At 43.8% G+C, this 27,264-nt stretch overlaps 1 protein-coding gene across 4 annotated transcripts in view; it reads right to left on the reverse strand.

The window, feature by feature from the left end:
- Positions 1-27,264, reverse strand: part of nr2c2 (nuclear receptor subfamily 2, group C, member 2) — a 542,318-nt gene that overhangs the window by 230,904 nt on the left and 284,150 nt on the right. For all 4 annotated transcript variants that reach the window (XM_068051311.1, XM_068051312.1, XM_068051310.1 and 1 more), the window contains 3 exons: positions 14,658-14,805; positions 3,969-4,065; positions 1,921-2,105 (listed from right to left, as the gene is read on the reverse strand). In XM_068051311.1, coding sequence (XP_067907412.1) covers positions 1,921-2,105; positions 3,969-4,065; positions 14,658-14,805 — 430 coding nt within the window. The remainder of the gene's footprint in view (positions 1-1,920; positions 2,106-3,968; positions 4,066-14,657; positions 14,806-27,264) is intronic.

Genomic DNA, 27,264 nt, shown 5'->3' on the forward strand with positions numbered 1-27,264 from the left:
TCAAAGGGGTAAATTTTTCACACAAAGAATAGTGGGAATCTGGAATGAGCTGCCTGAGGAGGTGGTGGAGACAGGAACAGTAGCGACATTTAAGAGGCATCTGGACAGGTACTTGAATAAGCAAGGCATAGAGGGATATAGAATTAATGCAGGCAAGTGGAATTAGTACAGATAGGCATTATGGTCGGCATGGATGCGGTGGGCCGAAGGGCCTGTTTCTATGCTGTACGACGCTATGACTCTATGACCATACCGTGTATTGTCTGACCCTTTCTCCCTCACCATACCCTGTAGTGTCAGACCTTTCTCCCTCACCAAACCCTGCATATGTGGGTGGAGTGAAATCAGGTTATATCATTGTCTCCTCAACCTAGCTTGCAGGTATAGGCCAGAGAAAAGTGTTTGTTCCTGCATCTGTTGCTTTAGCTAGTTTAGAGTGAGTCATGACCATCGAGGCTCAGGATGTATTGCACCAAATTGTGTTTACTCAATTTGTATAACCAAATGCTAATTGGTATCCCTGAGTGAAGAGGTTACATTGGCCTGTGCTTTTCCCTCAGTGGTGAAGGATTGGCTTTCGCCAGTCACCACACATACAGTCGCTCAGAGACTTTTCACGGGTTTGTTATTGGAGAATTCTACTAATCCAGCATCTGTTTCAGTAAGGCACCCTTTAAAGGGGCTCTGTGATTCTGTGAATAGGCAAGAAACAGCAAGGCTCTTCAACCAATCAGACTGAAGTATCCTCACTGAGACACAAAGACTGCAAACCAGGAAGTAAAAAACAGGATATATAAAATACATTTACTTCATTTACAGAAAGCACAATGAAGATTGGGACTTGCAGGTGAAATTAAGGGTGCAAGATAAAAGAGGAAAAGCAGGAAAAAATAAAAGATTTTTTTTTAAATGTGCAACATTAATTTTCTTCTGAGGGAGACTCCATACTTGTAGAAAAACTTTTTCAGGCCAGAGAGGTTTTCCAGCAGTATTTATCACATATACCATTCAAAAACTCACTCACTCTGGAAAGCACCAGCCCAAATTTTTTCAGCCATTTTTAATGTGGAACCAGTGGGAAGGTGCCCCCAAGTTCACACTGCTACAGACATTTCATTGCCATGTCTATTGGTGAGGGCTGCAACACAGCACCCTATGATGGAGCAGGGTATCACGGACCTCAACTTCTGGATTTCTGCATTTAACTGCACGTGTTGATGCCAGATGTTGTTGTCAGATTTACCCTTGATAACAACGTCGTGGACAGCCTTATTATTATAGCAAACTCCAGCTTAATATGTTCTTTGTGATAGCCATCCATACATATAAAAACATAACATTACTGGTTCAGGAACCTCACTATTTTCACCACTCCTCTTCTTGCTGGGTACCGTACCTCTGTGAACCCGCTCAAATGCTCATCCCTCACATGCAAATCTAAACAGTGAGTGCTGGCAAGTTATTTGACTGTGGGAGGAATCACAGCCAAAGACCCTGTTGCCATCAGTTATACACATGCATGCATTCCCCAGTAGCAATCATTCTCCCTGGGGCACCATTAGTAATATGACAGAAGGCACTCCTTCATTAGAGAAACACTGCATTTCAAGCTGGCTAAATGAAGCCCACTGTACGACAGGTTATCATTTTCATTTTTATACTGATGTCACAAAGACTTAGCAATTATTCCAGTTCTTACTGAAACAAACACTAAAAAGCTCCACAAATAACCTCTTGATTGCCAGTACCAGAATATAGACAACCACTGAGATTGATTGTAAGTGACTCACCACATCAGTCATTGTGGAAATAGAATCATATTAAATAGCGACGTCATTGTGTTTCTCTCTCTTTACTCAGACAACCCAGAAAGCCATAAGGTTGCTGATGGATAGTACATTAAGTGATAGTTGTGTGTACCGTGTAATCTCATTGGTAGACTGGTCCTCTTGCTGCAGATCTGTGACACTGATGTCTCCATTATTAAGTGCCTCGATTGCTGTAAGGTCACTCAGGCTCTGTGAATCCTCTTTGCCCTTGCTGAGGTTTGCTAGTGAGGTGACAACGTTAGCCAGCGTACCCAAATCACCTTGACTTGTTTCAGCCTAAAACAGAGATAAAGTGTAATGGATCGCACTATTGCTCTACAAATACGGAGAGGCACAAGTGACACCTGGGTAAATCCAGCCAAATCTCTGTACACTCAGCAGAATTTCACCATCAACCAGAGCATCGCAGTGCAAACATGACACTTGGTAAACTCGCTGGAGAAAATAATAGTCAGTCACTCCCAGCATCTTAGTTTAATGTGATCTGACTCCCATTGCCCAAATCTACTTTGAGCATAACATAACCTGGCATCTAACAGCTGTAACTCTTGTGACTTGAACCAGATATTCATGTCTTTTGTATGCCAATTCTTCAATCTCTGAAGACAACTAAATAAATCACTTGGTGAGATGAAGCTTGATACCAATTATTAAGCTGCTTTGTTTCATTGCAAGTTATGATCAGATTCATTGATTTCAAACGATACAACTTGCCTTTGCATAATAATAAAAACAAATAACATGCTACACTGCCCCACATCACTGGGTTGCCTTACTCGAACTAACAACTCTTCAGCATTCTGGTCTTCAGCAAATTCAGAACGTCCTGTCCCTGCAGTCTCCTCAGCCTGACTCCAATGCCAGCGTTCAATTAACATGACGACTCCAACCCGAACGTGAAACCATCAGCCTAATTGCTAATGACTGCTGCTAAGTTCAAATAAATAGAGTTGTCGCTGCAGCAATAGTTGTGAACAAACATGAGAATGTTTTAGTTGTCTTCAGCATGCTGGTTCACATGCTGCTCTAAATCTGAATCCGTATCTTCCAGGCTGGCTGTTTGGTGAATTAAATCCCTTTACACGCTATACTTAACTCAATGATAGCACTTTTAATATACGTTACACCTCGGTCCCCATGTGGCAGCACAGTCACAAATTCCAACACAATAACAGGTGCCAACTCCGTACAATTTACTCCTCTGATCTCTCAGTCTTATTAATTTCCATTTCTAGCTAACATGAACTTCTTTCACTGATACATCCCTCATGCTGGGGAGACCCTTTCCTGCTTGTTCCAGCTGAGCCCAATTTTTATTTTATTTAGAGATACAGCACTGAAACAGGCCCTTCGACCCACCGAGTCTGTGCCGACCAAGAACCACCAATTTATACTAACCCTACAGTAATCCCATATTCCCTACCACCTACCTACACTAGGGGCAATTTACAACAGCCAATTTACCTATCAACCTGCAAGTCTTTGGCGGTGGGAGGAAACCGGAGCACCCGGCAAAAATCCACGCGGTCACAGGGAGAACTTGCAAACTCCGCACAGGCAGTACTCAGAATTGAACCAGTGTCCCCGGAGCTGTGAGGCTGCGGTGCTAACCACTGCGCCACTGTGCCGCAAATAGGTTGAATATGCAACAGTTGTGTGCGTTCAGATGGTCCTGACAGAACATCTGCAAAGCAGTCCATCAACTTTACTGGTCCATTAAAAATGTCAAACTGGTGCTCAAAAGGCTTTTCCTGAAAAGGAGAAAACTGAAACTGCTCACAAATTCAGCAGATGTCCACAATTTTTAGTTACCCATAAAAGGATGGGAAAAATAACCATTTATAAGTGAATGCCAGCAATACTATGTGAATACAGTATGCTGGTGGAAGGATGAGATCACCAGCTTCATGCAGCGAAAGGGACACATGGCCTGTTACAAAGTATTTCTTCATTTTAGTTACGTGTGTTTTGAAGAGATGATAATATTCCTCTGTTGATGGAAGATATAACTTGACAACAAATGAGCAAGAATTCTACTTTATGTAATATAATCATGTGGCATTGAAATCATAACACTACAGATTTATTCCTCTAGCCAGAACTTCAATATATTTAACAGATACATAAAAATCCTCCCACCTTAGAGTCTGCAGCCACTAGAACAGCACCACTGTCTGTCCGTGTTAATGGCTGCTGAATATTCACCAGTGATCCTGATTCAAACAGATTAGTCTGCCTGCAAGAAAACAGAAAACAAGATTTGGTAATGTGTGTATAACCTATTAAGACTTATGTCATATTCTACTTCAGTATTTCCCACATCATCATAACTGGCCATGAACTGCTCAGAGAAGGCTCGTGTGGATTTGTTCAGGAGTTTACTCATGTGGTGGCTAAGAAGGTATCTATGCATAATAATTTAAAAGCAAAATACTGCGGATGCTGGAAATCTGAAATAAAAACAAGAAATGCTGGAACCACTCAGCAGGTCTGGCAGCATCTGTGGAAAGAGAAGCAGAGGTAACATTTCGGATCAGTGACCCTTCTTCGGAACTGACAAATATTAGAAATGTCACAGGTTATAAGCAAGTGAGGTGGGGGTGGGGCAAGAGATAAAAAAGGAGAAGGTGTAGATTGGACAAGGCCACATAGCTGACCAAAAGGTCATGGAGCAAAGGCAAACAATATGTTAATGGTGTGTTGAAAGACAAAGCATTAGTACAGATAAGCTGTTAACGGACCGAATATTGAACAGCAGCAAGTGCAAACATGAAAAAAAAAAGTGGGTAAGCAAACTGAACAAACTAAGATGAAATGAAATAAATGCAAAAAAAAATTGTAAAAAATGTAAAAAAGAAAAAAGTAAAAAATAACTAAAAATGAAAGTAAAGTGGGGGGCCTGTCGTGCTCTGAAATTATTGAACTCAATGCTCAGTCCGGCAGGCTGTAGTGTGCCTAATCGGTAGATGAGATGCTGTTCCTCGAGCTTGCGTTGATGTTCACTGGAACACTGCAGCAATCCCAGGACAGAGATGTGAGCATGAGAGCAGGGGGGGAGTGTTGAAATGGCAAGCAACCGGAAGCTCAGGGGTCCTGCTTGGGGACTGAGCGGAGGTGTTCCGCAAAGCGGTCACCCAGTCTGCGTTTGGTCTCCCCAATGTAGAGGAGACCACACTGTGAGCAGCGAATACAGTATACTACATTGAAAGAAGTACAAGTAAATCACTGCTTCACCTGAAAGGAGTGTTTGGGGACTGGGATAGTGAGGAGTGAGGAGGTAAATGGGCAGGTATTACACCTCCTGCGATTGCAGGGGAAGGTGCCATGGGACGGGGACAAGGTGGTGGGGGTAATGGAGGAATGGACCAAGGTGTCGCGGAGGGAACGATCCTTTCGGAATGCTGACAGGGGAAGGGAGGGGAAGATGCGTTTGGTAGTGGCATCACGCTGGAGGTGGTGGAAATGGCGGAGGATGATCCTTTGGATATGGAGGCTGATGGGGTGGAAAGTGAGGACAAGGGAAACCCTATCACGGTTCTGGGAGGGAGGGGAAGGGTTGAGGGCAGAGGTGCGGGAAATGGGCCGGACACGGTTGAGGGCCCTGTCAACAACAGTGGGGGGGGAATCCACGGTTGAGGAAAAAGGTCACATCAGAAGCACCGTCATGGAAGGTAGCATTATCAGAGCAGATGCGTCGGAGACAGAGAAACTGGGAGAATGGAAATATTAGGTATCTATGCATGTTGTTTATATGGACTTCCAGAAGCTAATTGGTAGGTTCCACATAGAAGACTGTTGCAAGATGTAATTGGAGGGAGCCTTATGTCATGGGTGGGTACCTGGTTAGGAAGTAGGAGACAAGAGAGTAAGGACAATGGGCATATACTCAAATTGGCATGTTGTGACTCGTGGTATCCCCAAGAGTTCTGTACTGGGGCCTCACATTTTCACTATATTTATAAATGACTTGGAGGAAGGAAGGAAAGCCATAAATCTAAGTTTGCTGGCAACACTAAATTAGGTGGCATGGTAAATAGCTTAGATGGGAGCAGAAAGTTGTAACGCAACATTGATAGGTTAAGTGAGTGGGCAAAACTGTGGCAGATGGAAGTGAATGTGAAGTGTGAGACCATCCACTTTGGATCTAAGAGATCAGAGTATTCACAAGGTGTTGAGAAGTTAGGAACTGTGGAGGACTAAAGAAATTTAGGGTTCCAAGTACAGAAATCATGAAAGAATAGTGGAGAGGTACGAAAAATATGTTAGGAGCTAATGGGATTTGGTCTTTAGTTCAAGAAGGTTGGAATACCAAGGGCACAGATTTAAAGTAATTGGCAAAAGAAGCAAAAGTGACATGAGGAAAAACCTTTTCACGCAACAAATGATTAAGGTCTGGAATGCACTGCCTGAGAGTGTGGTGGAGGCATATTAAATTGAGGCATTCAAAAGAGAATTAGGCTGTTATCTGAAAAGAAAGAATGTGCGAGGTTACGGGGAGAAGGCAGGGGAATACCATTAGGTGAACAGCTCATTCAGAAAGCCGGTGAGATCACGATGGGCCAAATGGCCTCCTTCTGCGCTGAAATAATTCTGTGATTCTGGATGGATGTTATGGTACAGCTGTACAGATCTCAGGTGAGATCCCATCTGGAGCACTGCATTCAGTTCTGGGCACCACACCTTAGAATTTGTTCCAGAGTCATTGGCCTTGGAAGGGATGCAGTGTAGATTCACCAGAGTAATATTAGGGTTAAAAGGGTTAAATTATGAGGACAGGGTGAATGGACTAGGCTTGTGTTCCCTTGAATATAGAAGATTATGGGGTGATCTAATTGAGGAGTTTAAGATGATCAAAGGAGTTTATTTATTTATTGATACAGCACTGAAACAGGCCCTTCGGCCCACCAACAACAACCACCCATTTATACTAATCCTACATTAATCCCATATCCCCTGCCACATCCCCACCACCTACCTACACTAGGGGCAATTTACAATGGCCAATTTACCGATCAACCTGCAAGTCTTTGGCTGTGGGAAGAAACCGGAGCACCCAGCGGAAACCCACGCAGACACAGGGAGAACTTGCAAACTCTGCACAGGCAGTACCCAGAGCCGAACCCGGGTCGCTGAAGCTGTGAGGCTGCGGTGCTAACCACTGCGCCACTGTGCCGCCCTATTGTGCCCTATTGTTGACAGGGTAGTTTGAGAGAAACTATTTCCTCTGGTGGGTAAGTCTGGAACAAAAGGCCATAACCTTAAAATTAGAGCCATGTCAGAAAGCACTTCTTCTCATGGGGATTGGAAATCTGGAACTCTGCCAAAACGTTTTTGACTCTAAGTCAATTTAAAAACTTCCAAATGAAGGTTTATAGATTTTTGTTGGGGAAGGGTAGAATCATAGAATGACACAGCCCATCGTGTCTCTACTGGCTCTCTGAAAGAGCTGTTCAATTGGCTCCACTTCCCTGCTATTTTTTCATAGCCCTATAAATTTCTCCTCTTCAAGTAGTTGAGGTCAAAACATTGTATGTTTTCAAGAAGGAGTTAGATATAGCTCTTGGGGTGAAAGGGATCAAAGGATATGGGGGGAAAGCAGGAACAGGTTACTGAGTTGGATGATCAGCCATGATCATAATGAATGACGGAGCAGGCTTGAAGGGCCGAATGGCCTACTCCTGCTCCTATTTTCTATGTTTCTAAGTATTTATCCAATTCCTTTTAAAAGTAACCATTGACTCTACATCCATCACCGTTTTACAGTAATGCATTCCAGATCACAACAACTCGCTGTATGAACACTATTCTCCCTAACTCCCTCCCTTGAAAATTTCATGAACTACCTTAAATCTTTGTCCTCTGGATATCAATGTGCTGCTAGTGGAAACAGTTTCTGCTTAGCAACTCTATCAAAAACCCATATAATTTTCAACAACTCTTATCAAATTTCTCTATAACCTTCTCTAGCTCCAAGGAGAACCCCAGCTTCTCCAAATGCTTCATATAACAAAAATTCTCCCTTCATGGTACCATTCTAGTAAATTTCTTCTGCACCCTCTTCAAGCCTCATATTCTGCCTAAAGTGTGGTTTTCAGAATTGGACACAAGACTCTAGTTGATGCTGAACCAGTGATTTAGACAGATTTACCATATATTCCTTGATTTGTACTAGATGCCTATTAAAAATTCCCATATCCATATGCTTTATAAATAGATTTAGCGACTTGCCCTGGATAAATGCAGGTTAATTAAAGAAAGTCATAGACAAATGCGGGTTAATTGAGGAAGTCAGCATGGATTTCTTAAGGAAAAATCATGTTCGACTAATTTTCTGGAGTTTTTTTGAAGAGGTAACAGAGAGGGTTGATGAGGGCAATGCTGTTGATGTGGTGTACATGGACTTTCAAAAGGCGTTTGATACAGTGTCATACAACAGACTTGTGAGCAACTTGTTGCTCATGGAATAAAGGGACGGTAGCAACATGGATATGAAATTGGCTGAGTGACAGGAAACAAACAGTAGTGGTTAATGGATGTTTTTCAGGATGAAAGAAGGTTTGTAGTGGAGTTCCCTAGGGATCAGTGTTGGGACCCTTGCTTTTCCTGTTATATATTATTGACTTTGGTGTACAGGGCACAATTTCAGAGTTTGCAGATGATACAAAACTTGGAAGCATTATGAATTGTGAGCAGGACATAGACAAGTTGGTGGAACGGGCAGACAGGTGGCAGATGAAGTTCAATGCAGAGAAATGTGAAGTGATTCATTTTGGTAGGAAGAATATGGTGAGATAATACAGAATAAAGGGTACAATTTTAAAGGGGGTGCAGAAGCAGAGGGACCTAGCTGTATATGTGCATAAGTCATTGAAGGTGGCAGGACAGGTTGAGAGAGTGGTGAATAAAGCATACAGTATCCTGGGCTTTATTAATAGGGGCAAAGAGTACAAGAGCAAGGAAGTTATGTTGAACCTGTATAAGACTCTCGTTTGACCTCAGCTGGAGTATTGCATCCAATTCTGGGCGCCGCACTTTAGGAAAGACGGGAGGGCATTGGAGAGAGTACAGAAAAGATTCACGAGAATGGTTCCAAGGCTGAGGAATCTCAGTTATGAAGATAGATTGGAGAAGTTGGGATTGTTTTCCTTGCAGAAGAGAAGACTGAGAGGTGATTTGGTAGAAGTATTCAAAATCATGAAGGGTCTGGACAGAGTAGATAGACAGAAACTGTTCCCACTCGTGAAATGATTGAGAATGAGAGGGCACAGATTTAAAGTATTTGGTCAGAGAAGCAAAAGTGACATGAGGAAAAACTTCTTCACGCAGCGAGTGGTTAAGGTCTGGAATGTGCTGCCTGAGAACGTGGTGGAGGCAGGTTCAATTGAAGCATTCAAAAGGGAATTAGACAGTTATATAAAAAGGAAGAATCTGTAGGGTTATGATGAGAAGGCAGGGGAATGGAAGTGAGTGAACTGCTCTTTCAGAGAGCCAGTATGGACACAATGGGCTGAAGGGCCTCCTTCTGCACTGTAATGATTCTGTAACCACCCTGGGTCTCTCAGTTCTTGCAGTCACTTTAAAATTATACCATTTCCAGCATAGACACAACGAGCCAAATGTCCACCGTCTGTGTTGTATTGTTCCATGATTTCATTTAGATTATCTCTTAAAATGCATTAATTCGAACTTCACTGCAGTAAATTCCATCTGCCATGTATCTGCCCATTTCACCAGTCTGTCATTCTCATCCTGAAGTCTGTTAGTAACCTCCTCACTGTTCACTACATTTCCAAGTTCGTGCCGTCTTGAAACTTTGAAATAATGCCCTGTATACCCAAATCCAAGTCATTGATGTTAATATATATCAAAAAGAGCAGTGGTCCTAATATCCAACCCTGCAAAACACCATTGTGTACTTCCCTATTACTAAGAGTTATGGAACCAAGACGGATAGATAGAGTTAAGATATAGATCAGGCGTGATCTAATTGAATGTGGAACAGGTTTGAAAGGCTGAATGGCTGACACCCATTCCTATATTCCTAATTTTTAAAAATTTTGTTCATGGCATGTGGGCGTCGCTGGCTAGGACAGCATTTATTGCCCATCCCTAATTGCCCTTGATAAGGTGGTGGTGAGCTGCCTTCTTGAACCGCTGTAGTCCATGTGGGGTAGGTACACCAACAGTGCTGTTCAGAAGAGAATTCCAGGATTTTGACCCAGCGACAGTGAAGGAACAACGATATAGTTCCAAGTCAGGATGGTGTGTGCTGTAAGATTATTAGGTCACTAAAAGCTACGAACTGGAGTACTAATTATTAAAATCTAGCTATTATAAACTAACAATTGAATTATCATAAACTAACATTTAACTATATTAGACCCTTCTTTCTAGTATGGTATAGTGGAAAAACTGAGGGAACAGGGCACAGTATGGACAAGATGTCAAGGCAGAGGGATTCTGGGAGATTATGTCAAGTTTTTAAATGCTTACTTGCAGCAAAAGGGTGAGACCTTGAGAGCAGATTGTGAAAACAGCTTCTGTGTAAAGCATTGAGATAAAGTACACAAAGACTTTAGCAAATCTGAAGGGTGAGCAACCATCACAAAACGATCCTTGGCTGGTTAAGAAAGGCATCCTTTATACGAGACTAATCACTGCTTCGGAGAGGGGAGGGTTAACTGGAAAACTGCCAGGATAAAAAGAGTCTTCTCTTTGACACTGTGTGGCAGAGAACAACACCAACAAGAAACAAGAGAAACTACAAAAGAGAAAGAGAGACCAAAAAGCTTGAGCACCCAAAGCTGCAAGAGAAACTAGTTGTGCGTTCTACCGTCTAGTTTCTGAGACGGGTAGCATCATCTGTGTTAGACTGTTAATCATTGCCAGAGTTTGTGACTAATAGTTTATCTGAAAACTTAACAAACTTGTCTTAAGGCTTTGTGCCTAAATGCGCGGAGCATTTGCAATAAATTGGATGAATGAATCGTGCAAATAGATGTAAACGGGTATGATATAGTTGGGATTACAGAGACAGGGCTGCAACATGACCAGGGATGGGAAATGAACATCCAGGGGTATTCAGTATTTAGGAAGGACAGACAAAAAGCAAAATGTGGTGGAGTTGCATTGCTGGGTAAAGAGGAAATTAACGCAATAGTGATGAAAGATATTAGCTTTGACGATGTGGAATCTGCATGGGTAGAGCTGAGAAACACTAAGGGGTAACAAACGTTTGTGGGGGTTGTATATAGGCCCCAAACTGTAATGGCGATTTTGGGAATGGCATTAAACAGGAAATTAGAGATGCATGCGATAAAGGAACATCTGTAATTATGGGTGACATTAATGGGAAGCCTGAGACTAGTGGTGTACCGCAGGGATCAGTGCTAGGACCCTTGCTGTTTGTAGTGTACATTAATGATTTAGACATGAATATAGGAGGTATGATCAGTAAGTTCACAGATGACACAAAAATTGGTGGTGTCGTAAATAGTGAGGAGGAAAGCCTTAGATTACAGGACGATATAGATGGGCTGGTAAGATGGGCAGAGCAGTGGCAAATGGAATTTAATCCTGAGAAGCGTGAGGTGATGCATTTTGGGAGGACTAACAAGGCAAGGAAATATACAATAGATGGTCGGACCCTAGGAAGTACAGAGGGTCAGAGGGACCTTGGTGTACTTGTCCATAGATCACTGAAGGCAGCAGCACAGGTAGATGATGTGGTTAGGAAAGCATATGGGATACTTGCCTTTATTAGCCAAGGCATAGAATAGTAGAGCAGGGAGGTTATGATGGAGGTGTATAAAATGCAAGTTAGGCCACAGCTGGAGTACTGTTTACAGTTCTGGGCACAACACTATAGGAAGGATGTGATTGCACTGGAGAGGGTACAGAGGAGATTCACCAGGATGTTGCCTGGGCTGGAGCATTTCTGCTATGAAGAGAGACTGAAAAGGTTAGGGTTGTTTTCCTTGGAGCAGAGAAGGCTGAGAGGAGATATGATTGAGGTACACAAAATTATGAGAGGCATTGATAAGTTAGATGGGAAGAAATGTTTTCCCTTAGCAGAGGGGTCAATAACCAGGCGGCATAGATTTAAGGTAAGGTTTAGAGTAGATTTGAGGAAAATATTTTCACCCAGAGGGTGGTTGGAATCTGGAACACACTGTCTGAAGAGGTAGTAGAGGCAATAACCCTCACAGCATTTAAGAAGTATTTAGATGAGCACTTGAAATGCCATAGCATACAAGGCTACGGGCCAAATGCTGGAAAATGGAATTAGAATAGTTATGTGCTTGATGGCCGGCACAGACACAATGGGCCTAAGGGCTTGTTTCTGTGCTGTATAACTCTATGACTCTACGCACGAGGATGCCCAGATCCCCCTGCATCCCAGAGCTCTGCAACCTCTCACCGTTTTGATAATATGCTTCTTTTTTATTCTTCCTGCCAAAGTGGACAATTTCACACTTTCCCATATTATACTCCATTTGCCAGGTTATTTAACCTATCTATATCCCTTTGTAGCCCACTTATGTCCTCTTCACAAGTTACTTTCCTACCTATCTTTGTGTCATTAGTAAATTTAGCAACCATACCTTCGGTCGCTTCATCTAAGTTATTTATATAAATAGTAAAAAGCTGACGCCCCAGCACAGATCCCTGTGGCACACCACTCATTACACCTTGCCAACCAGAAACCACTTATGCAACTGGGAGGAGTTTGGGACTTTTAACTGCAAAGATACCGATTCAATGAGAACATGGTGGAATGTATACATGTGCTGTGGGGTTTTTTGATTGTGTTAATAAGTTAATGGGAAATACCTTTCTCTGTAATTTAGTGTATTAGCTACTTACTAAGTACTGTTTAGTTAATGATGATTTATAATTTAGTTGTTATAGTAAAAGTCTTAAAACATGAAATCTTGTGTAATCGGGGAGTTTATATCTCTTGTTTTAAAGTTAATGGTCTCAACTGAGGTCATAACAACACCCTACCATCACTCTCCCTCCCCCAGTGTCACTCTCCCTCACCATCACTCCCCCCCCACCCTTTAACTGCCAGTCTGCACCCATCATTGTCATGTCCTCTGCTTTCTTGCCATCTACTGGGCCCCTCCTGCCTCCCCATGCAATGTGCCAACAATTGACAGCGATACCCAGTTGATGGACCATTGTTTTATTTGTGAAGCAGATACCACTCTTAACACTGCAGGCCTATTTCCTAATGCACCCTATCAGCACAAGGCCTGGCCAACGAAGAGTGCAGCTAACTTTGGCTAACCGCAGCTAAATGTACGTAAATGCAGGTAAATGTGGCTAACTGCGGGTAACTGGCTAGCTGAGAATTGCAGCTAACCGTGGTTTCCACCATCGGCAATGCGTATTGACACTCTCCACAAAATCCAGTCATTAATATTAATCAGCCCTTAAGTGCTTTGAAATCATGAGGTTGAGTCTGCTCAACATGCTTTATTAAACACTGTTGACTACAATCAGAATGCTGCTAGCATTTCCACGTTAGTTGGCAAGATGTTTTATCATGAGCTGCATCACTGCCCAACCATCTTCAGCTGCTTCATCAATGACCTTCCTTCAATCACAAGGCCACAAGTGGGGATGTTCACTGATGATTGCACAAAGTTCAGCACCATTCGCGACTCCTCAGATACTGAAGCAGTCAGTGTAGAAATGCAGCAAGACCTGGACAATATCCAGGCTTGGGCTGAAAGTGGCAAGTAACATTCACGCCACACAAGTGCCAGGCAATGACCACCTCCAACAAGAGAGAATTTAACCATCTCCCCTTGACATTCAATGGTATTACCATCACTGAATCCCCCACTATCAACATCCTAGGGGTTACAATGACCAGAAATTGAACCGGAGTAGCCATATAAATACCGTGGCTACAAGAGCAGGTCAGAGGCTAGGAATCCCGCGGCGAGTAACTCACCTCCTGACTCCCCAAAGCCTGTCCACCATCTACAAGGCACAAGTCAGGAGTGTGATGGAATACTGTCCACTGGCCTGGATAGGTGCAGCTCCAACAACACTCAAGAAGCTCGACACCATCCAGGACAAAGCAGCCCACTTGATTGGCACCCCATCTATAAACATTCACTCCCTCCACCACCGACACACAGTGGCAGCAGTGTGTACCATCTACAAGATGCACTGCAGCAACACACCAAGGCTCCTTAGACATAACCTTCCAAACCCACGACCTCTAACAACTAGAAGGACAAGGGCAGCAAATACATGGGAACACCACCACCTGCAAGTTCCCCTCCAAGTCACACAATCCTGACTAGGGACTATATCGCCGTTCCTTCACTGTCGCTGCGTCAAAACCCTGGAACTCCCTTCCTAACAGCACTGTGGGTATACCTACCCCAAATGGACTGCAGCGGTTCAAGAAGGCAGCTCACCACCACCTTCTCAAGGGCAATTAGGGATGGGCAATAAAGGCTGGCCTGGCCAGTGACGCCCACATCCCATGAATGAATACAAAAAAGCCTGACCCTGCTCAACCCCCATGTTACTACACAGCAATCAGAGACAGGAGCCCTTAATTCAAAAGGAATGGACGGTGGGCCATTCCAGGTTAGTAAGACACAGCTGACACTGAACCTATTAAACTAAGTTGAGAGGGAATCTTATCACTGTCCTCGAGCACTGCTCTTGTGCTGTGATTCAATTGCTACAGCAATCCAGCAACTCTCACTGCCCCTTGGTGATGTGCAGAGGATCCGAGGCATTTACAAAAGAGGGAGTGTCCCCTGATTTGAATCACGGGGCAGCAGCTGCGAATTATACCTTACACTGTCTTTGCCTGCGACGAATGTTGGCATGGCTGTAAGTGGGCTCCTCAGGTCTTTCCTGATGTAGATTTTTTCTGTGGAAGCTGCGCAGTTTGCCGGTTTTTCCCGCTGTGCCTCCATCGGTTTCCTCTCACACTGAACAGCTAACGTTGGAAGAAAAATTACAATATAGTATCAGCAAATTAAGCAGTAGAAATCCCTGTTTGTAAACAGAATGAGATTTCTGTGTTCTCTGTACATCCCTCAGCCTCTATTCCTGACTGCCCCAAGGCTTCACAAACCATACACACCTGGTCCTAGTTCTTGGGAAGAATGGGCAGCCCTGACCAACACTCTGTGCTTCTATATCAGCGATCCTGACACTCGGGACACATGCCCTGCTTTGGTAACTTGAGTTCCCCTCCTAATATGGACAGGGATCTTTTTCAAGTGTGTTCAGCAGACAGAGACGTGAAGAGGGAGTATTACCCAGTAGAGATAGTGGATGCATTGGTGTCATCTTCCAAAATTCTATAGATTCTGGAATGGTTCCTGCAGGTTGGAAGGTAGCAAATGTAACCCCACTATTTAAGAAAGGAGGGAGAGAGAAAACGGAGAACTACAGACCAGTTAGTCTATCAGTCGTGGGGAAAATGCTAGAATCCCTAATAAAGGATGTGATAACAGCACATGTAGAAAATAGCAGTAGGATTGGGCAGAGTCAATGGATTTATGAAAAGAAACTCATGTTTGACAAACCTGCTTGCAGTTTTTTGAGGATGTAACTGGAAGAATAGATAAGTGCGGAACCAGTGGATGTGGTGCATTTGGATTTTCAGAAGGCTTTCTCTAAGGTCCCACACAAAAGATTAGTAAATAAAGTTAGAGCTCATGCTATTGGGGGGAATATACTGGTATAGATTGAGAATCGGTTAACGGACAGAAAGTAGGAATAAATGGGTCATTCTCGGGTTGGCAGGCTGTGACTAGTTGGGTACCACAAGGATCAGTGCTTGTGCCCCAGCTGTTCACAATATATACCAATAATTTGGATGTGGGGACCAAATGTAATATTTCCAAGTTTGCTAATGACACAAAACTAGGTGAGAATGTAAGTTGTGAGGAGGATGCAAAGAGGCTTCAAGGGGATTTAGACAGGCTAAGTGAGTAGGCAAGAACATGACTGATGGATTATAGTGTGGAAAAATGTGAAGTTATCCACTTTGGCAGGAAAAACAGAAATGCAGAGTATTTCTTAAATTAGAACATAAGAACTAGGAGCAGGAGTAGACAATTCTAGGAACTATGTATGAAGGAATCAAGAGGACGCTTGACTCTGCCATCACCAAAGTTGCTCCCCTGAATTCGGCAGATGTAAGGTACTGAGAGAAGTAAACAGATATCCTGCTGGGCTACTGTGAGTACTCCTGTGAGTCAGACATCTCCCAAGCTGTACTTGACGCTCTCCCACAACTTCCTGTCATGGATGAGTTAGATGAAGAACCCTCATCACTGGAGCTCGAGAAGGCCGTAGACCACCTAATGAACAGAAGGGCACTGGGCAAGGACAGAATCCCAGCCGAACTGCTCAAGCATGGAAAGTCCCATCTATTGCCACACCTTTCTGACCTTCTCCTTCTCTGCTGCAAAGTAGGCTCTGTTCCACAGGAGATGCATGACACCAAAAATCATCACACTATACAAAAACAAAGGTGACAGAAGAGGCTGCAACAATTACAGGGGCATCTCGCTCCTCAATGTCACAAGGGGAGTAGTATCCTTAGTGATTATGGATGAATTAGCTTCAATGATAAGAGAGGATATAACGAGAGGCAAGTGGGCAGTGGGGTCTTTATGGCTGGAATTAAGAAATAGAAAAGGATTTAGGACTGCAGCAGTTGTGTATAGGTCTCCTGGTAGCAGCTGTGAAGTGGTAGATTGTATAAATACAGAAATTAGACAAGCATGTAGGAAAGGCAGAGTGGTTTTAATGGGGAATTTTAATTTTCATAAAGTTTAGGATAAGCAAACTAGCTCCAACAACACTCATCCAGGAAAATGCAGTCCACTTGATTGGCAACCCATTCACAACAGTCACTCCCTTCATCACTGATGCACTGTGGCAGCAGTGTGTAAAATTTACAAGATGCACTGCAACAACTCACCAAGGCTCCTTCGACAGCACCTTCCAAACCCGCGATCTCTACCACCTAGATGGACAAGGGCAGCAGTTGCATGGGAACACCACTACCTACAAGTTCCTCTCCAAGCCACACACCATCCTGAATTGGAACCATATTGGCATTCCTTCACTGCAGCTGGATCAAAATCCTGCAACTCCTTTCCTAACAGCACTATGAGTATACTTACCCCACATGGACTGCAGCGATTCAAGCAGACAGCTCACTATCCCCTTCTTAAGGGTAATGAGAGATGGGCAATAAATGCTGGCCTTGTCAGTGACGCCCATAAGAACTAGGAGCAGGCGTAGGCAATTCAGCCCCTCGAGCCTGCCCCGCCAATACGATCATGGCTGATTTCATCTCGGCCTCAACTCCACTTTCCTGCCCGTTCTCCATAACCTTTCAAACCATTACTAATTAAAAATCTGTCTATCTCCTCCTTAAATTTACTCAATGTCGCAGCATCCACCGCACTCTGGGGTAGTGAATTCCACAGACTCACGACCCTTTGAGAGAAGTAATTTCTCCTGATCTATTTTAAATCTGCTACCCCTTATCCTAAAACTATGATCTCTCATTCTAGATTGCCCCACAAGAGGAAACATCCTCTCTACGTCTGCTTTGTCAATCCCCTAATCATCTTATATACCTCAATTAGATCTCCCCTCATTCTTCTAAACTCTAGAGAGTAAACTGCTCAAACTCTCTTCATAAGACAAACCCCTCATCTCTGCAATCAATTTAGTGAACCTCCTCTGAACTGCCTCCAATGCAACTACATCCCTCCTCAAGTAAGGGGACCAAAACTATACGCGATACTCCAGGTGCGGTCTCAGTAATGCCTTGTACAGTTTCAGCAACATTTCCCTACTTTTATATTCTATTCCTTTAGCAATAAATGCCAAAATTCCATTTGCCTTCCTTATTATGTGCTGTACCTGCATACTAGCTTTCTGGGATTCATGCATGAGGACACCCAGATCCCTCTTGCACTAAAGCATTCTGAAGTTTCTCTCCATTTAGATAATAATTTGCCTTTCTCTTCTTCCGACCAACATGGATAACCTCAAATGTATCCACATTAAACTGCATCTGCCATATTTTGGCCCATTCACCTAACCTACCCATATCCATTTGTAAATTTCTTATTTTTTTATTACAACTTACTATCCCACCTATTTTAATGTCATCTGTAAATCTGGCTATACCACCTTCTACCCCTGCATCCAAGTCATGAATATAGATTGTAAATAGTTGGGGCCCAAGGACCAAACCCTGTGGCACCCCACTAGTTACATCTTGCCAACCAGAGAAAGGCCCATTTATCCCAACTCTCTGTTTTCTGTTGGTTAGCCAATCCTTAATTTCCTTGCTTAGCCATGGATATTTTTCCCCCTCTTAGAATAATTCTTCCTCTCTGGAATATATTTTAGTTGGGAGGAATTGAATATCTCCTTAAACATCTGCCACTGCTCATCAACTGCCCTATCTTTTAGTCTTCCTGCCCAGTCCACTGGAGCCAAATCTATCCTCATGCCTATGTAATTACTTTTGTTTTACTCCAGAACGCTAGTGTTGGGCTCCAGTTTCTCGCCCTCAAACTGAACTTGAAAGTCTAGCATGCTAGGATCACTCTTCCCTAGAGGATCCTTAACTATGAGATTAATTAATCCCATCTCATTACACAATATTGAATCTAGAATAGCCTGCTCCCTGGTTGGTTCCACAACATATTGCTCCAAAAAACAATTCCGCGAACGAATTAAAAAAAAACTAGCACATGTCAGAAAGGTTGTGTATTTCTTCAGTGTGTCTCGAATAGTTTTCTACATCAATAATTCCTAGAACCAACAAGGGAGCAGGGCATATTAGATTTAGTAATGAACAATGAGCCAGTTTTAGTTAACAGTCATGTCCATGAACATTTATCAGGTTGAATGAAGCATTTGAAAGGGAGAAGCATAAAACTGCTAACAAGATTCTAGATTTAGGTGAGGCCGACTACAATACAATAAGACAGAGACTGTCCAGAGTAAACAGAGTATATCTGTTAATGGATAAAACTATAGAAGATCAGTCAGAGGTGTTGAATAAAGAATTTAACATGATACAGAACCAATTTTTACCCCTAAGGGGCAAGAGCTTTACTTGCCCAAAAAAGCAGCCACAGAATACGGAAGAGGTGAGAGACAAAATAAAAATAAAAGGGATACAAAATGCAAAAAGTAGCAAAGATCCTGGAAAATGAGCAGCAATGGGTGCCAAAATAGACAGTAATAGCTACAAAAAGGAATACGAAAAGAAACTTGCTTTCGGCATCAAAATTAATTATTTTGTTTTGCAATTATATTAAGTAAAAGAGGGTGATAACGGTGATAGTGTCAATGAATGTAAAGAAATACCAGACATGTTGAATTATTACTTTGCATCATGCATTTACAGTAGAGGAAAAGGTCAGCATGCCAGAAATACCAAGGGCAACAATATTGTATTATCGTCAGGGACTCAACAAAATGAATATAAGGAAACAACAAACAGTAATGAAGAAAAAAATGGCACTAAAGAGCGAAAAATCCCCAGGACCAGATAGTTTCCATCCCAGGATTTAAGGGAAGTAGTTAAGAACATTGCAGATGCCCTAACTATAGTCTTCTAAAACTTCTCTCGGTTCAGGAACTATTCCTTTACATTGGAAAATTGCACGTCATTCTGCTATTTAAGGCATTGGGGGGGGGGGGGTGGGGGGCATGAAAGGGGAAAAGCAGGGAATTATAGACCACTTAGCCTAACATCTGATGGTGCAAAATTACTAGAGTCTATAATTAAGCATAGGTTGACTGAACATCTTGAAAATTTTCAGCTGATCAGAGGGGAGGCAGCACAGATTCGTAAAGGGAAGGTCATGCATGACAAACCCAATTGAATTTTATGAAGAGCTGACTAAAGTACAGGAAATGGGAATGTCTATGGATATCTCTGTCTTCTCCATTGCAAAAGGTTTCAGGGGGCGAATTCTTAAAGTGCATACAGGAGACTTTTTTGAGGCAGCACGCAGAAAGTCCGACAAGAGAAGGGGCGGTACTGGACCTAATCCTAGGGAATGAAGCTGGACAAGAGGTAGAAGCGTCAGTGGGGGAGCATTTTGGAGATAGTGCGATAACTCTAAGATTTAAGGTAGCTATGGAAAAGGACAAAGAGTGACTGGAAATAAAAGTACTGAATCGGGAGAAGGACGATTTCAATATGATAAAACAGGATCTGGCCAACGTGGACTGGGAGCAGCTACCTGTAGGAAAGTCTACATCAGGCTTGGGTGGGAGTCATTCAAAAAGGAAATAGTGAGAGTTCAGGGCCAACGTGTTCCTGTAAAGGTGAAGGGAAGGACCAACAAGTCCTGGGAACTCTGGACGCCAAGGGATATATAGGATTGGATAAGGAAAAAAAAGAGGCTTATGGCAGATTCAAAGTGCTGAAAACAGCGAAGGCCCTAGAGGAGTATAGAAAGTGCAGTGGGGTACTTAAAAAAGTAATTAGGAGAGCAAAGAGGGAACACGAAAAAACACTGGCAGGCAAGATAAAGGAAAATCCCAAGGTGTTTTATAAGTATATTAAGGGCAAGAGGATGACCAGGGAAAGAGTAGGGCCCATTAGGAACCAAAGTGGCAATCTGTGTGTGGAGCTGGAGGACATAGGTGAGGTTTTAAATGATTACTTTTCATCTGTGTTCACTATGGAGAAGGATGATGTAGGTGTAGAGATCAGGGATGGGGATTGTGATATACTTGAACAAATTAGCATTGAAAGGGAGGAGGTATTAGCTGTTTAAGCTGGCTTAAAAGTGGATAAATCCCTATACCCAGATGAGATGTATCCCAGGCTGTTATGTGGGGCAAGGGAGGAGATAGCAGGGGCTCTGACACAAATTTTCAAATCCTCTCTGGCCACAGGAGAGGTACCAGAGGATTGGAGGACAGTGAATGTGGTACCATTATTCAAGTAGAGTAGCAGGGATAAACCAGGTAATTACAGGCCAGTGAGCCTAATGTCAGTGGTAGGGAAACTATTGGAAAAATTCTGAGGGACAGGATTAATCAAGGATAGTGAGCATGGCTTTGTCAGGGGGAGATCGTGTCTAACAAACTTGATTGAATTTTTCGAGGAGGTAACTAGATGTGCAGATGAGGGTAAAGCAGTTGATGTAGCTTACATGGACTTCAGTAAGGCTTTTGATAAGATCCCACATGGGAGATTGGTTAAGAAGGTTAGAGCCCATGGGCAATTTGCCAAATTGGATCCAAAATTGGCTTAGTGGCAGGAGGCAGATGGTAACGGTCGAGGGCTGTTTTTGCGAGTGGAAGCCTGTGACCAGTGGTGTACCACAGGGATCGGTGCTGGGACCCTTGCTGTTTGTAGTGTACATTAATGATTTAGACGTGAATATAGGAGGTATGATCAGTAAGTTTGCAGATGACATGAAAATTGGTGATGTCGTAAATAGTGAGGAGGAAAGCTATGTGATTACAGGATGATGTAGTTGGGCTGGTAAGATGGACAGAGCTGTGGCAAATAGAATTTAATCCTGATAAGTGTGAAGTGATGCATTTTGGGAGGACTAACAAGGCAAGGGAATATACAATGGATGGCAGGACCGTAGGAGGTACAGAGGGTCAGAGGGACCTTGGTGTACTTGTCCATAGATCACTGAATGCAACAGCACAGGTAGATAAGGTGGTTAGGAAGGCATATGGGATATTTGCCTTTATTAGCCGAGGCATAGAATATAACAGCAGGGAGGTTATGATGGAGCTGTATAAAACGCTAGTTAGGCCACAACTGGAGTACTGTGTACAGTTCTGGGCACTGCACTATCGGAAGGATGTGACTGCACTGGAGAGGGTGCAGAGGAGATTCATCAGTATGTTGCCTGGGCTGGAGCATTTCAGCTATGAAGAGAGACTAAATAGGCAAGGGTTGTTTTCCTTAGAGCAGAGAACGCTGAGGGTGGACCTGATTGAGATGTACAAAATTATGAGGGGCATTGATAGGATAGATAGGAAGAAACATTTTCCCTTAGCGGAGGGATCAATAACCAGGGGGCATAGATTTCAGGTAAAGGGGAGGAGGTTTAGAGTGGATTTGAGGAAAAATATTTTCACCCGGGGGTGGTTGGAATATGGAACACACCACCTGAAGGGGTGGTGAGGCAGGAACCCTCACAACATTTAAGATGTATTTAGATGAGCACTTGAAACGCCATGGCCTACAAGGCTACGGGCCAAGTGCTGGAAAATGGGATTAGAACAAGGTGCTTGATGGCCGGCACAGACACGATGGGCCAAAGGGCCTGTTTCTGCGCTGTATAACTCTATGACTCTATGAAATCTAACCCAGTCAATTACTGCCCTATCCGTCTACTCTCAATCATCATCAATATAATGGAAGGTGTCATCAACAGTGCTATCAAGCAGCATTTGCTCAGCAATAATCTGCTCGCTGATGCTCAGTTTGGGCCACTCAACTTCTGACCTCATTACAGCCTTGGTCCAAACGTGGACAGAAGTGCTGAACTTCAGAGCTGAGGTGAGAGTGATTGCCCTCGACATCAAGGCAGCATTTGACCAAGTAAGGCATCACGGAGCCCGAGCAAAACTGGAGTCAATGGGAATCAAGGGGAAACTCTCTGTTGACTAGAGTCATGCCTAGCACAAAGGAAGATGACTGTGGTTGTTGGAGGTCAATCATCTCAGTACCAGGACATCACTGCAGGAGTTCCTCAGGATGGTGTCCTTGGCCCAACCATCTTCAGCTGCTACATCAATGACAATCCCTCCATCATAAGGTCAGAAGTGGGGATGTTCGCTGATGATTGCACAATGATCAGCACCATTTGCGGCTCCTCAGATACTGAAGCAGCCCATGTCCAGATACAGCAAAACCTGGACAAAATCCAGGCTTGGCCTGATAACTGGCAAGTAACATTCGCATCACACAAGTGCAGGCAATGGCCATCTCAAACAAGAGAGAATCTGACCATCGCCTCCTGATGTTCAATGGCATTACCATCAATGAATCCCCCACTATCAACATCCTGGAGGTCACCAGTGAAACTGAACTGGACCAGCCACACCTGTCTTTCCAAAGCCTATCCACCATCTACAAGGCATAAGTCAGGAGCGTGATGGAATACTCTCCACTTGCCTGGATGGGTGCAGCCCCAACAACAGTCAAGAAGCTCGACACCATCCAGGACAAAGCAGCCTGCTTGATTGGCACCCCAATCTATAAACATTCTCTCCCTCCACCACTGACGCATAGTGGCAGCAATGTTTACCATCTACAAGATGCACTGCAGCAACTCACCAAGGCTCCTTCGACAGCACACCTTCCAAACCCACGACCTTTACCACCTAGAAGGACAAGGGCAGCAGATGCATGAGAAAACCACTACCTGCAAGTTCCCCTCCAAGCCACACACCATCCTGACTTGGAACTATATCACTGCTCCTTCACTGTCACTGGATCAAAATCCTGGAACTTCCTTCCTAACATCACTGTGGGTGTACCTACCCCACATGGACTACAGCAGTTCAATAAGGCAGCTCACCACCGCCTTCTCCAGGGCAATTAGGGATGGGCAATAAATGCTGGCCTAGCCAGCGAGGCCCACATCCCCCAAAACAGATAAAAAAAAGCTGGGTGGATTTGCTCTCACCTGGTTCGATTTTTATCCATCTAATCGTAGCCAGAGTATCACTTGCTCTGGTTTTTCTTCCCACTCCCACACCATTACCTCTGGTGTCCCCAAGGATCTATCCTTGTCTTACCCACTATTTCTCATTTACAGGCTGTCCCACGGTGACATCAACCAAAAGCACAATGTTACTTTTCACGCGTACGCTTATCTTTTGGAAAGATGTAAAGGTAACAGGGTTGTAGTGGTGGGTGATTTTAACTTCCCTGATATTGACTGGGACTCACTTAGTGCTAGGGGCTTGGATAGGGCAGAATTTGTAAGCAGCATCCAGGAGGGCTTCTTGAAACAATATGTAGAGAGTCCAACTAGGGATGGGGCCGTACTGGACCTGGTATTGGGGAATGAGCCCGGCCAGGTGGTCGAAGTTTCAGTAGGGGAGCATTTCGGGAACAGTGACCATAATTCCGTAAGTTTTAAGGTACTTGTGGATAAGGATAAGAGTAGTCTTCGGGTGAAGGTGCTAAATTGGGGGAAGGCTAATTATAACAATATTAGGCAGGAACTGAAGAATTTAGATTGGGGGCGGCTGTTTGAGGGTAAATCAACATCTGACATGTGGGAGTCTATCAAACATCAGTTGATTAGAATTCAGGACCAGCATGTTCCTGTGAGGAACAAGGATAAGTTTGGCAAGTTTCGGGAACCTTGGATAACGCGGATATTGTGAGCCTAGTCAAAAAGAAAAAGGAAGCATTCGTAAGGGCTGGAAGGCTGGGAACAGACGAAGCCCTTGAGGAATATAAAGACAGTAGGAAGGAACTTAAGCAAGGTGTCAGGAGGGCGAAAAGGGGTCATGAAAAGTCATTGGCAAACAGGATTAAGGAGAATCCCAAGGCTTTTTATACGTATATTAAGAGTAAGAGGGTAACCAGGGAAAGGGTTGTCCCACTCAAGGACAGAGGAGGGAATCTATGTGTGGAGCCAGAGGAAATGGGCGAGGTACTAAATGAGTACTTTGCATCAGTATTCACCCAAGAGAAGGACTTGGTGGATGATGAGTCCAGGGAAGGGAGTGTAGATAGTCTGGGTCATGTCGTTATCAAAAAGGAAGAGGTGTTGGGCGTCTTGCAAAGCATTAAGGTAGATAAGTCCCCAGGGCCTGATGGGATCTACCCCAGAATACTGAGGGAGGCAAGGGAAGAAATTGCTGGGGCCTTGACAGAAATCTTTGTATCCTCATTGGCTACAGGTGAGGTCCCAGAGGATTGCAGAATAGCCAATGTTGTTCCTTTGTTTAAGAAGGGTAGCAAGGATAATCCAGGAAATTATAGGCCGGTGAGCCTTACGTCAGTGGTAGGGAAATTATTAGAGAGGATCGTTCGGGACATGATTTACTCCCATTTGGAAACAAATGAACTTATTAGCGAGAGGCAGCATGGTTTTGTGAAGGGGAGGTCATGTCTCACTAACTTGATTGAGTTTTTTGAGGAAGTGACGAAGATTATTGATGAACGAAGGGCAGTGGATGTTGTCTACATGGACTTCAGTAAAGCCTTTGACAAGATCCCTCATGGCAGACTGGTACAAAAGGTGAAGTCACACGGGATTAGAGGTGAGCTGGCAAGATGGATAAAGAACTGGCTTGGTCATAGAAGACAGAGGGGAGCAGTGGAAGGGTGCTTTTCTGAATGGAGGGCTATGACTAGTGGTGTTCCACAGGGACCAGGGCTGGGACCTTTGCTGTTTGTAGTATATATAAATGATTTGGAGGAAAATGCAGCTGATCTGACTAGTAAGTTTGTGGACGACACAAAGGTTGGTGGAGTTGCGGATAGTGATCAGGATTGTCAGAGGACACAGCAGGATATAGATCGGTTGGAGACTTGGGCAGAGAAATGGCAGATGGAGTTTAATCCGGACAAATGTGAGGTAATGCATTTTGGAAGATCTAATACAGGTGGGAAGTATACAGTAAATGGCAGAAACCTTAGGAGTATTGACAGGCAGAGAGATCTGGGTGTACAGGTCCACAGGTCACTGAAAGTGGCAACGCAGGTGGATAAGGTAGTCAAGAAGGCATACAGCATGCTTGCCTTCATCGGTCGGGGCCACACTTAGAATATTGCGTGCAATTCTGGTCGCCGCACTACCAGCAGGAGGTGGAGGCTTTGGAGAGGGTACAGAAGAGGTTTACCAGGATGTTGCCTGGTCTGGAGGGTATTAGTTCTGAGGAGAGGTTGGTTAAACTCGGATTGTTTTCACTGGAATGACGGAGGTGGAAGGGCGACATGATAGAGATTTACTAAATTATGAGTGGCATGGACAGAGTGGATAGTCAGAAGCTTTTTCCCAGGGTGGAAGAGTCAGTTACAAGGGCACATAGGTTTAAGGTGGGAGGGGCAAAGTTTAGAGGGATGTTCGAGGCAAGTTCTTTACACAGAGGGTGGTGAGTGCCTGGAACTTGCTGCCGGGGGAGGAGGTGGAAGCAGGTACGATAGCGACGTTTAAAAGGCATCTTGAAAAATACATGAATAGGATGGGAATAGAGGGATACGGTCCCCGGAAGTGCTGAAGGTTTTAGTTTAGACAGGCATCAAGATCGGCGCAGGCTTGGAGGGCCGAATGGCCTGTTCCTGTGTTGTACTGTTCTTTGTTTGACACCGAGCTGTATCTCACCACCACCTTGCTCAACCTATCCAATTCCCTTCGGAAAACCAAGACCGTATCTGCCTCCGCCACACTCTCAGGCAGCGCATTCCAGACACTCACTGCGTAAAAATGTTTTTCCTCATATTACCTTTGGTTCTTGAGCCAATCACCTTAAATCTGTGTCCTCTGGCTTTCGACCCTGCCACCAATGGAAACAATTTCTCTGTATCTACTCTGTTTAGACCCCTCATGCTTTTGAACACTTTTGATCAAATCTCCTCTTAACCTCCTCTGCTCTAAGAAAAACAGCCCAGCTTCACCAATCTATCCTCATAACTGAAGTCGCTCATCCCTGGAACCATTCTCATAAATCTATTCTGCACGCTCTCTAAAACTTTCACATCCTTCCTCAGGTACAGTGCCGAGAATTAGACATAATACTCCAGTTGAGGTCAAACCAATGTTTTATAAAGGTGCATCAGAACATTACGGCTTTTGTATTCTATGCCTCTATTTATGAAGCCCAGGCACCTTCAACCATCTGTGCACATATATCCCCATATCCCTAAGGAGTCTCTGTTCCTGCAACCCCTTTAGAACTGCACACTATTTTATATTGCCTCTCTTCATTCTTCCAACCAAAATGTATCACTTCACACTTCTTGGCATTAAATTTCCTCTGCCATGTGTCCAAACGTTCCACCAGCCTGTCTATGTCTTCTTAAAGTCCATCACTATCCTCCTCACAGTGAACTACAATGAAAGGTAAGGGAACCAAAGCCAGAGCTTCTTAGATGAGGGAGATAGAGAATATGATGAAACAAAAAAAGAGGGTGCATGATGCATGTTAGGTGAATTTGTCAAGTGAAAACTCGGCCAAATACAAGAAATTGAAACAAAAAGAAATGCTGGAAATACTCAGCAGGTCCAGCAGCATCTGTGGAGAGAGAAGTGGGGCGGCACAGTGGTTAGCACCGCAGCCTCACAGCTCCAGCAACCCGGGTTCAATTCTGGGTACTGCCTGTGTGGAGTTTGCAAGTTCTCCCTGTGTCTGCGTGGGTTTCCTCCGGGTGCTCCGGTTTCCTCCCACATGCCAA

This window comes from Heterodontus francisci, chromosome 19 (assembly GCF_036365525.1).
Source record: "Heterodontus francisci isolate sHetFra1 chromosome 19, sHetFra1.hap1, whole genome shotgun sequence".
NCBI classification, from domain to species: domain Eukaryota; kingdom Metazoa; phylum Chordata; class Chondrichthyes; order Heterodontiformes; family Heterodontidae; genus Heterodontus; species Heterodontus francisci.